The following is an 11,291-nucleotide window of genomic DNA, read 5'->3' on the forward strand; positions in this document are numbered from 1 at the left end:
CCGATCGAGCTTCGAGCGATTCCTTGACGAAAACCAAGGATGTCGAGTGGGTGTAATCAAAGACAGGCTCCGTGTCTTTTGGTCTGCTCCTTCCAGCTCGCTGTCCTACCCTCCAAGGCAAAATCGACAATATAACTGTGTCTTGACTACATACATGTATGTACATAGTTTTCATACGATTACTAGTCTCCTATCGTTATGGGTGAAGCTCCCACTGCCCCAGACCTTGAGTCTGCTCGTGAGAAGACAGCTCAGCAGTTGAGCTATGAAGAGCCCGGCACACAAGATTCAGAATCCAACAAAGAGCTTGAATATCCTCCAACAGGCCAAGTGATCGTAATTATCTTGGCGATCTACCTGGCAGCCTTTTTGGTAGCTCTTGATCAAACCATCATTGGAGTGGCCATTCCAAAGATCACAGATCAGTTCAAGAGCATCCCCGATATTGCCTGGTATGGAAGTGCGTACTTCTTGACGTCTACAGCGCTACAGCCGTCATACGGCCGGATCTATAAGATACTCAGTGTAAGTCCTTTACCGCAACATTATCTTATTCCTCACATCCACAAAGCCTTCTGACAAATTTCAGGTGAAATGGTCCTTCTTGGCTGCGGTTAGCATCTTTGAGATTGGGTCGCTGATTTGTGGTGTGGCGCCTTCCAGCACAGTCCTGATCATTGGTCGTGCGATTGCAGGAATTGGCGTTGCAGGAATATTCTCCGGCGCCCTGGTGATCATCTCCATGACAGTTCCGTTGGCAAAGAGGCCCATCGTCTTTGGTGTATACGGCATGGTCTGGGGAATCGCGTCTATTGTAGGCCCACTCCTTGGAGGAGCATTCACTGATGGTCCGTCTTGGAGATGGTGTTTCTATATCAATCTTCCTGTTGGCGGGGTTTCTATTGCAGTCGTTGTCCTGGTTCTCCGCCTACCGAGCAACACCAAGGTATCGGGGCTCCCTATCTCGCAGCTTACCAAGGAGCTTGACTTGATAGGTGCAAGTCTGCTTATACCAGCCATCGTATGCTTGATTCTCGCCCTGCAATGGGGCGGAAATACCTATACCTGGGGAAGCTCTCAAATAATCGGACTGTTTGTGGGGTCTGGTCTGTTGACTATCCTTTTTGCCGCATCCCAAATCTACGTGAGCAAACAAGACGAGAAAAACCCGACAAGCCAAAATGCTGGAAGGGCAACCTTACCACCTTCAATCCTCAAGCAGCGCACCATTTGGTCTGCTGGCTTGTTTGCATTTTTCTTCAGCGGCGGGTTCTTCCTCCTGGTATACTATGTTCCTATCTACTTTCAGAGCGTCAAAGGATCCTCTGCTATGACTGCAGGACTTCAGGTTCTACCATTCATGCTTGCCACTGTGGTTTCATCTATTATGGTAGGTGCTCTGGTCACTACAGTCGGGTATTACACGCCATTTCTGATTTCCAGTACCGCCATTGCTGCTATTGGTACAGGGCTCATCACCCTATACGACGTTGATATTTCGACAGGGAAATGGGTCGGTTACCAGATTGTTGTCGGTGCGGGCATCGGTGCTGGCCTTCAAATTCCAATGACAGCCGTGCAGACGGTATTGAAGCCGGAGGATATCCCTGTGGGAACAGCCGCCATCACGTTCTTCCAGACACTGGGTGGAGCCATCTTCATTGCGGTCGGTCAGTCGGTTTTCCAGAATGGTCTGATAGAAGGCATTCGTGCATACGCGCCTGGTGCTGACCCAAATGTGATCATAAGCGCAGGGGCTACTGAGATGAGGCATGTGTTGATTTCTTTGGACCAGCTTGATCAGCTTGATGATGTGATTCGAGCTTATATGAACGGATTGCGGGATACCTATCGTGTTAGTCTGGCTTTAATGGTCGCAGCATTTGTGGCGGCTTGTTTTGTCGAGTGGAAGAGTGTAAAGAAGAGGGAAGAAATTATGGATGACGATACAACAATCCATTCTCCATGAAGTCGTTGCCATGACTCGATCGAGCGAAACTTTTGTGTGTGTGGTATCATAGGCTTCATTCTTTCATGATTGAGTGAACATGGGTCAGCGGTGGAATCCTAGATGCATTCGTGAAAATATCTTCCCAGTTATTCCTGATAACACGGAGCAAGCCCCCGGTGCTATTCTGCGTGCACTTTATGTTACCTGAGAACTGGATATATCGTTTTAGTCATGATAGAGAAATATAGAGGCCGACGGCTGTGAAAGTAACGAGCTGAGAGTACATGAGCTAAGACTAGAGACACTAAAATCATAATTGGTCTAATTAGCAATTGGAAATTCACTCGGTTTGGGCAGCTACAACGTGCTACGTGGAGCTTCGGCCTTTTTGTTGTCCCTGTTCACCAACTAATCCTAGTCTTAAGACGTGTATTACAAGCGGGATATTCCGTCAATAGTATCAACTCAATTTATTCGAGTCATTGATGGTCGTTACTACTTGTATTGTTGTTCCGTAGTGTCTACTGGAAATAATGACGGGACGTTTCCTGAGTGAGTTTGGTTAATCTAATAATGATAATGATAATGATAACTATGAAGTACTATAGTAGGGTTGAGACAATGTGAGTGGAATTGAGCACATTTTTATAGCGGGGAAATTTCGGGAAATCAAAGATAGCAACAGATAATATATCTTGCACCAACATTGGAAATATACTGTCTTGTGTTCAGTGGTCATGTTGTCATAATTGAATTGGCGATCTATACCCACACTACCTAGGTAATACCGAGTCTCTCCATCCCAGATCCGCATTGGTCACATTCTCGAAAGACACTTTGAGAATTAGATGACGGTGCCTTTCACTTGCTTCTTGTCAACATTGTAATTGTTCCACATGGCAATTGCTGGGAAAGCAAGAACGAGAAGAACAGCTGCCGTGATACACTCGTACTTCTGGCTGTACGCCCACGCGTAGTTGATCGCGTTCCTTGCCTCACTACCAGGGGGATAGACGAGCTGAGCTGCCGAGCCACCAGTGTAGATAGTTGCGTAGTCAGCCTTGGCTGAATCAGGAAGGGCGCTGAGCAGCGCCTGGGGAAATGTATTGGAATAAATGGCAACTGCAACAGCGTAGCCAATAGCTCCTCCAACACTGGAGGACAAACTGATCATAGCAATCATCAATGGGACGCCATCACGATCAGCGGCAGCCATGACAGCCATTTCATCACCGATGACAAGAGTACCACCGCCAAACGCGATGAAAATTTGACACATAACCAGGTATCCGATGTTACCTTGCGAGCCTCGGAAGTGAATCATAAGACCTGCGCCAAGTAGCATGAGTGGTGCACCGAAGTAAAGACAGACATTCTTGAAATGCTTAGTCTTGCGGATCCAGATGCCGAACAGAACTGCCCAGATGGTCGATCCAACGCCATATATCTGTGTCATGTATCCCGTTTTTGAGGTGTCGAGATTGTAGACGACTTGCACGTAATAGTAAAAGTACTGATCCCACGTGTAGTAGTTGAAGAAAATCACTGCTGACAAGATGCACGCCCCAAGAACTGTGCGCTTCTTGAATAACTCCCATTTGATGAAAGGAGTTCTAGCAAAGAACCGCTCCCAAATAGCAAAGACTGGGAATAGCAATATTCCAATGACAACCATGGCGATAAAAGTCGCTGAGGAGTATCCGCTAAAGCCATAAGTCTCAAGACTGAACGGCAGAAGGAATAGGATGAAGGCCGCCATAAGGATGAAAGCGCCAACAACATCAAACTCGTGGAAGTAATGAACGAACGATTGCGCCGTCGTTCGACCACTCGGGATCCGAATAAAAAGATTCAACTTCTCGGCTTTGCGTTGGTAGAACTTGAACACGAGAGCGAGAGGCACAAAGAGGAAAAAGGTGATGATAGCGAAGCAGCCGTAAGCCCAACGCCAAGTAGAATGGACCAGGAATGCCTGAGCAACAAGAGGTCCCACAAAGGCCGTACAGATCGTGGGTGTACCGATAAATGCGTAGACGAAAGCTCGGTTTCGCAGCCCAGATGCGTCGGCAACGAAGACTGTTAGGATGAAATTCAGGGCGGTATAACCGATCCAGTATAGAGTGTAGCCAGCTGCAAACCCATTGGGACCATTACATGAGGCTATCACGATGAGACCAAGGATGAATACCAGCAATAAAGCCAGGAAGCCTTCGGCGCGGCCCCAGATATTGAGAGTCTTTGCAATGGGAAGTTGAAGAACTCCGCCAACGATTGTTGAGACAATGAATGCCTGTGATATTTGAGGAGCTGAAGCGAAGTTTGCATATGCGTAGTAGATCACGTTGCTGCTGATAGACGATTGCATGGAAAGAACGAAGAAGCATAACCAGATCCTGGAAATGAGTCTCAGATCAATCAATGTCTCATCTTGCTTTGACAAATGATGCAGGCGGGGAGATTGTATTGGTCTGTTTAATGGGAGGGCTCAAGGCTTCGAATCGACTTACCAGGCATATGTCGCATACAAGGCGGGTTTGGACCACACCAAAGCCGTAGCTTCGGCCTTTTGGACTCCAACCTGTGCTTCCTGGGTAACCTCATCGGGGCGCTCAAGCAATTCCCTCTCATTCCTTTCTTCTAGGCTCTGGGTATCCCCATTCGCCTGGTCTCCCCTCGTTGTTGTCTCGATGTTGGCTGGCTCCTTAGGATCACTACCGAATTTGATTCCTGTCATGGTCACTAAAGTGACAGCCACGAGTCTTGATATTCTTTTTGAATATACGATGCTGGGGGAAAGTTGGTCCCTTTGAAAAGTGCGGGAAAGACAAGAGTCAAGCAACCACTGTGTGTTGATAAAATAGAGAAGCACAGGAGATAACACCGAGTTTCTTTTAAGGCCTTGTATTGATTTCAGGGGTCATATATTGTATGCTGACTGCTGTGTGGGGGATATTGCAGCCAAGGACTTCTGTTCAAGGAAGCAAAGCGCTAAAAGTTCTAGCAAATGTTACCTCGATACAGTCGAAAGAAACAATAAAACAATCTGACGTAACTATTGACGTTTCATTGTCGCGAAAGTATCTGCAGTCCCTTCCAACTGTGGTTGGTTTAGTTCCAATTTTGCGTATAGTAAAGTGAATGAGGATAAGGCACCGAAGCACTCAGTAGTGATGATTTGGTGTTAGGTTGTAATTCGAGATTGGTTCAATCATTCGGTTTCTAAGGGCCTCGATCGCGCCCTAGCCGCTGTCGTATTCAAAATATGTGCTCATTCCTTCTCAAAGCAGGCTCCACATGCAACCGAGACCAATATCGAGCAACGGAGTATCTAGCCTCTCAAACTGGGGCAGCCTTTTGCTCCCTATTGAGATCTAGATTGGTATTGTACGGAATGAGGGTTTTTTTTTTGGGTCGAAGGAAGTACGAAGCATTACGAAGGTATTCAAAGTGTAGAATTATGGGGGGTAAAGGGGGGGCTGTACAGTGTCATGCTATAGAGTTAGTCATGTCACTGGTGAGAGATCTCAACTACAGTTCCGAGTGGAGGATCAATAATTATTTTATCCAGATGGCATATAGATCCCGATGACATGATATGGATATTAAAAGGACCCTCAGACCTAAAGACAAAGTGAGCACATTTGCGCCCACGAGCTACCCACATAAACCGGTCATCACCGACCCCTGCATACCTCGATACAGTAGGGAGGCCAAAGGATCTAAATATTACAGGTGAAAATAACTACAAAACGTCCATGTACCTAGACAGACCCTTGTGCGGCAAATTGCGCAAGTTTTGGTCGTCGTGGTCTTAGGGCCAAACAATAAGCTCAACAGCAGACATGGATCAGATAACGTCGGATCAACTCGGGGCGTGAGTCCAGCCAGACCCATCGTATTGTCGGAGATGGCAATGTGAATTGTTTTTTAAATTCCCCAAAGGCAAACCACTTGTGGTATTCTACAAGGAATTTCTTGGTGGAACTGTGTCAGAGCTAACAACTACTGCTCCATCCGATGACAAGTACCTAGGTAGGTATGAACGTAGCGGGAGCTGCGAGTCGACGAGAAATAAAGCAGTTGTGCGTGCTGGATGCGGATTTGAATCGCAATGTATAGCTTGAAGTTGGCCCAGCGCCTTGTCAAGATATGTCGTGGCCAAATTGCCATTGGTGTTGTTAGGCTAGGCTTTCCCTGAGCCCAATAGATATATTTATTCTATGCAATCATGTTCAACTGTAAACCACCAGATATGTACTGAGACACCGAAGAACCCACATAATGCCCCAAGCCCCTAAAGTATAAACTCCCAACCATTTCTAAATGCAACCGACAACCCAAACTATAACAAAAATCATTTCTTGATCCCAATAATAGCCAGATTGCGCGGACTCTGACCATACTCAAACACCGGCTCAACCCAGCACTCCTTGACAGAATCATGCTCGCGCAAAAACTGCCAGCGATCAACCACAATAGCAGCCTCAATAACCTGAGAACTGAACGCCATCAGACTCCACACAATACTGAGATTCTTGCGCGTATGCAAGTACTCAGCCTCATAGCGCTGCAGCTCCTCATCAGACATGGTGCAGACACGCTCCTTGACCAACTCGCCCCGGATGGGATCCTGGCTCAATTTGACCGTCGCGGCACCCACGTACGCGGAGAAAGACAGGAAGGCAGACTTGCGCAGAGATCCCACGATCAGCGCTATACCCCCGGCATTGGGGTTGTCTGTGTGATCTTTGTATAGATCGTCAGGGACATCGGGTTTAGGGATGATGTCGCGATCTAGAAGAACGCGCTGCAGCAAGGCACGGTAGAAATGGCGCGTGAAGAAATCTTCGCTGTCGGCGCGGCCCCAATTGTGGGGTGCCTGTAGGGCCATTGAGCGTGCTGTGATGTTGAGCTTGAAACCTGTTGTGGTCTTTGCTTGGTAGTTTTCATAGAGCTTTGACATTGGGAATCCATGCGGATCCCATGAAGATCCAGTCTTTCTGAGGCGGGGGTGGGCGGATCGAAGGATGGGGATTTTGTATGTTGCTGGTCCCAATCGTTCTGTCACCATGTTGTAGCAGCAGCCGATCATGGCGATTGCTACAACAGAAGGGTTGAGGACTAGTGAGCGAAGTCCGTGGTGGACGAGGTTTCCGCATGAATGCAGAGAAACGACCATCACCCGGGCGTCACTTGGTTTCTTGTCTTTGGGTTGAATTATGACTTCTTCTGTGCTGGTCCGGGTCTCCACTGATGTCTTTGGGTCGACGACGTGCTCGATGATCGGTTCTAGGTAACCATCTTGGATATTATGTTCGATGTAGCTGACAGTGCCTCTGGTATCGACCTCTGGTCGTGGCTTTGGTACGTGTAGTACATGTGGCTTTTCGTACATCGAGCCGAGCACATCATCAGCTTCCAGGGTCATGTCGCCCAACATGTTAAAGGTCGTGTCATCGTCATCCTGCCTAGCGGGTTCTTCTGGCACTGCATCGCTTACTTCCGGTTGTGCTCCCACGTCTGAGCTAGGAGGAACTTCGGGCTTTTCCGAAGTGGATACCTCTGGAGCTAGTTCTGGGGTGTCGGTACAGTCGATGCATTGCTTCTTCGATTTGTTTAGCTTTGCATTATGCATTGTCTTTTTCTTTTCTTCCTTAGCCAATCGCGCATGAACATCCATACGGCTGGCCCCGCTGATGTACTGGTGTTTTCGCTCAATGGCAATAATGTGTTTATGGTAGGGCGAGCTTGCCAGCATGCGCCCTAGGTAATTTTGTCCTGACCCAAAATCGACAATGTGAGACAATGGCTCCCCGCGACTCTCGTTGACAGTCTCCGACAAAGACGCAACATAGCGAGAGAATTGCTCCACCTCATGCTTCTTTTTCTTGTTCATGCCCATAGCAATATGACTAGGGAGAGGTTGGCTGTTCTCCGGTGTGGTGAACTCGCGGCGAAGGCTAAATCGTCGAATGTCGCGAATATATTCGAGGAGGCTTGCTGGCGGGAATGCGCCTCCGTTCCAAGTCCTCCCATTCTCGGGGCTTGCGTTTGTTTCGGCGAGTTCGCATAGCGGGCTGATGTCCTCTCGTAGTAGCAGTTGCAAGATGCTGTGGATATCGTGATGTTCAAAGAATGATCGCCAGTCTTGCGGTAGTAGTGACTCGTACAGATCGGGATCGCGCGTCAGGAAATCGAGGATATGGACGCCACCGCAAAGGTTCATGAACATGACCGATTCCGTTGCGAAGGAGAGAAGGGCTTGGACATATTCGTCGGGGTCCTTCCACTCATCAGAGAGTGGAAGTGGATTGCGGATCGTCATACTAGCACAGGTATCATTAAAGGGACAAAACAAGTCGTCAATTCGTGAAGTGAGGGACGTTCGATATACTGTGGGCTGTGGGGAATGTTACCGCTTTTTTTTTTTTAATCTCCCCGCGCCCGCGCCGGGCGCCCAAGGCTGCTTAGTCACTTTTGGGGTCAATCCACAGGGTAGCCCTAAGGAACATCGTCCCCAATTCTGTAGTATCCAGGTGTATAACTTTGATCGATTCTATTCTTACAGATACAGAAGTATGGAACCAAAGAGCTCGAAATGGGGTTGGTGCATCTTGCATAACTTCTTTATGGTTGCCTTGATATTGTTAGAACAAGTCTCATGCTGCTTATAGCTGTTCTTCTATAAAGACATGGAGTGCATTGTCTGGACTATCACTAGGTTAGCACTACACTAGCACTAGATCCATATGAGTTCATATCTATCTAGGAACTCGCCTGAAAGGACCCAAAAAATAACAATATACGGGTCGTACCTATCTCTAACAGCTAAAACCATAATAAAATCGATGAAATTAAACCTTGTAACGATAAAAGCCAGGTGGTATAGAGTGATAGTGGTGGAAGAAAAGAAGCAAAAGAGAGAGTGGGGTGAACCCATTTATAAAGGGATTGTAATCTCCTTTCGAAGCAAGTCAGGAAGTTATTCGATCCCAACACTATATTATGAGCACCATCATACCTCAACACAACCATACAACCTTGTTCAGTTTGAATCTTGGGCCACCATTTACCCAAACAGCCTTTCCCGGCTCATCAATAAAGAGCAAACAAGCCCCAATGCGCCAGCTACAAGCGGAATGATAAAGGCCCTTGCCATCGCAGAGGTGATTGCCTCAATAGCTGCAGTCCGTAAGTCACTGCTGAGCTGCTCAAACAGTGTGCTCTGTGATCCAGCAACAGCACTTCGAATTTCCGATTGACTGAATCCTTGGCCTGCCAAAACATGATTCAAGTTGCTGATGGCATTTGATTGGAATGCTTGACTGGCAATGACAAGACAGATGACTGTGGCTCCAATCTGTGCAACATTCTGTAGGTTGATAGCGCTGAGTGCGTCGGTTGGTTTGACCTTTAAGCTGCCCACGGAGTACCCCAGTTGCATAGTGATTCCGGTTCCGACTCCCATCAAGATACTGAAACCATAGATATGGCCCGTTGGCGTCGAAGGGGAAAGATATCCCACAAACAATGCACCAGCGATAGTCATGAAGATACCGGACACCAGACACATAGGCATATAGTACTTTATTTTGGGAAGGGCTGAACCGGAAGCAAGGTTAAACGCAATGGTGAACAAGAGGTAAGGGAGAAGTCGGACTGCGGCCATGAGGGATGAGTCGTTCCGAGTGAACTGGAAGTATATCGGTATGTAGAATGTGGTGAAGAACATGCAGGTGTTGGCGCAGGTGGTGGTGACGTAGAACAAGATTTGGGTTCGAGATTTGAGCAGATGTCCGGGGAATGATCTATGCTCGGGAGTGGTAAAGATGCAGAAGGTCTGCTGTAGTGTGTAAAGGGCAAGCATAACTCCCCATACCACAAGCATTGCAATAGTGCGACCATCATTCCACTGCCAGATACCACCGGCAAAGACGAATCCCATCGCAAAGGTCGCCCACATCGCTGCGCTGAGCACGAATCCAACATAGTCCAAACTAAGAAGTCGATCTTTGAGTGGTCTTCCAGGAGCTGGATGAATGGCTGGAAGGTAGAACAGGTAGACAGGAGCTGTGATAGCACCGATGATAAGATTGATGTAGAATCCCCATCGCCAAGTGGCAGATGAATCCGAAAATCCACCACCAACCACCGGACCTAGGATCGCTCCCAATCCCCAGACGAACCCAGTGCCAGCGAGATACGCCCCACGCTCATTTCGAGTCGTCATGGCAGAGAAGTGGTTCAGTCCTCCTAGATAGATACCAGTTCCTCCGGCACCGGCAATCACACGTCCGACAATTAGGGCGCCCATATTCGGAGCTCCACCGCAGAGAGCAGATCCGCCCTGAAAAAAGATGATTCCAGCAACGTAGAGCCATTTCATGTTGAAAGTGGTGAAAAGAAAGCCGTAGGGCAGAATGACAGCGACCGACCCAAGAGGGAACCCGGCACCAATCCAGGCGAGTTGGTCGACTTGGCCAAACCTCTGAATTACCGCCCCTTGAACGTCCGCAGCGATCGTTGTATCCAGTCCATACATCAATGCTGAGAGGTAAAGAGCAGCACAAATCAGAAACCATCGATAGCCTGTGATTTTGCGTATATCATCGTCCTCGTCGTCGCTGGCACCCGGATCACTCGAGTGATCCTTTTCGTTGGGTTGACGGAGGTAATCATCGCTTGCATGGCTCACATTTTGATTTTCGGCAGGTAAATATGTCGGGTTCTGTGCAGTGTCTCCGACAATGTCTGAGGGAGGAGTAGACGATATTGTGGCCATGCTGTAAAGCTGATAACGTGCCGAGCTAGTAGGTGCTAGGTTGGGTGACCGTGTAGTTATATCTGAGCACACACAATGAAGAATTTGGCAGCATTAATAGTTGATCAAAGAAAGAAAAGAAAAGAAAGGAGAATTTCACGGGAATAGGAGTTAAGGAATTGCATGATATTAACGCCGATGAATTTGAGGTGTTGGTATATGTTAATATCAACAAAGCCGATGGTTGTCGGCCGAAGTTATCAGGACCCTCTCAGAACCCGAAAGGCTTCAATCCGATTGGTACACCCTAGTTGTCGATCAATTCAAAACTCAGGGTCCTTAGTTTATTTTGATCAATCATACTACATATGTAGGGCCAGGGGGTATCGGATATAGTCGGTCTTAGCTCGGACTATAGATCATTGTAGCATAACCATTTGGTATCCCCGAGAGTTTGTAGCCAGGTAGAATTACCTGCGCCTTGATCAGGCGTCATAATAATACCTTGTAATCAAAAATATGAAAACATGTAGACGTTCTACTTCGTACATTGTGCATTTAAGGGAATGCGAGCAAAAG

At 47.6% G+C, this 11,291-nt stretch overlaps 4 protein-coding genes across 4 annotated transcripts; 1 reads left to right on the plus strand and 3 right to left on the minus strand.

Annotated features, from left to right (window-relative positions):
- Positions 1-198: 198 nt before the first annotated feature.
- Positions 199-1,969, plus strand: N7455_011076 (MDR family MFS transporter; the record flags this gene model as incomplete). The annotated part of the gene is made up of 2 exons (XM_040961224.2): positions 199-525; positions 590-1,969. 2 exons carry the CDS (start codon positions 199-201, stop codon positions 1,967-1,969), a joined length of 1,707 nt encoding a protein of 568 aa, XP_040808350.2.
- An 826-nt stretch (positions 1,970-2,795) lies between these two features.
- crmC (siderochrome-iron transporter crmC) lies at positions 2,796-4,685 on the minus strand (the record flags this gene model as incomplete). Its single annotated transcript, XM_040961202.2, has 2 exons — positions 2,796-4,344; positions 4,459-4,685. The coding sequence occupies 2 exons, from the start codon at positions 4,683-4,685 to the stop codon at positions 2,796-2,798; spliced, it is 1,776 nt and encodes a 591-aa protein (XP_040808372.2).
- A 1,620-nt stretch (positions 4,686-6,305) lies between these two features.
- N7455_011078 (uncharacterized protein) lies at positions 6,306-8,276 on the minus strand (the record flags this gene model as incomplete). Its single annotated transcript, XM_040961183.2, has 1 exon — positions 6,306-8,276. One exon carries the CDS (start codon positions 8,274-8,276, stop codon positions 6,306-6,308), a length of 1,971 nt encoding a protein of 656 aa, XP_040808377.2.
- Positions 8,277-9,020: 744 nt separating this feature from the next.
- Positions 9,021-10,733, minus strand: N7455_011079 (uncharacterized protein; the record flags this gene model as incomplete). The annotated part of the gene is made up of 1 exon (XM_040961206.2): positions 9,021-10,733. The coding sequence occupies one exon, from the start codon at positions 10,731-10,733 to the stop codon at positions 9,021-9,023; it is 1,713 nt and encodes a 570-aa protein (XP_040808368.1).
- Between the last annotated feature and the right edge of the window lie 558 nt (positions 10,734-11,291).

This window comes from Penicillium solitum, assembly GCF_028829755.1.
Source record: "Penicillium solitum strain IBT 25940 chromosome Unknown utg000008l_segment0_segment0, whole genome shotgun sequence".
Taxonomy (NCBI): domain Eukaryota; kingdom Fungi; phylum Ascomycota; class Eurotiomycetes; order Eurotiales; family Aspergillaceae; genus Penicillium; species Penicillium solitum.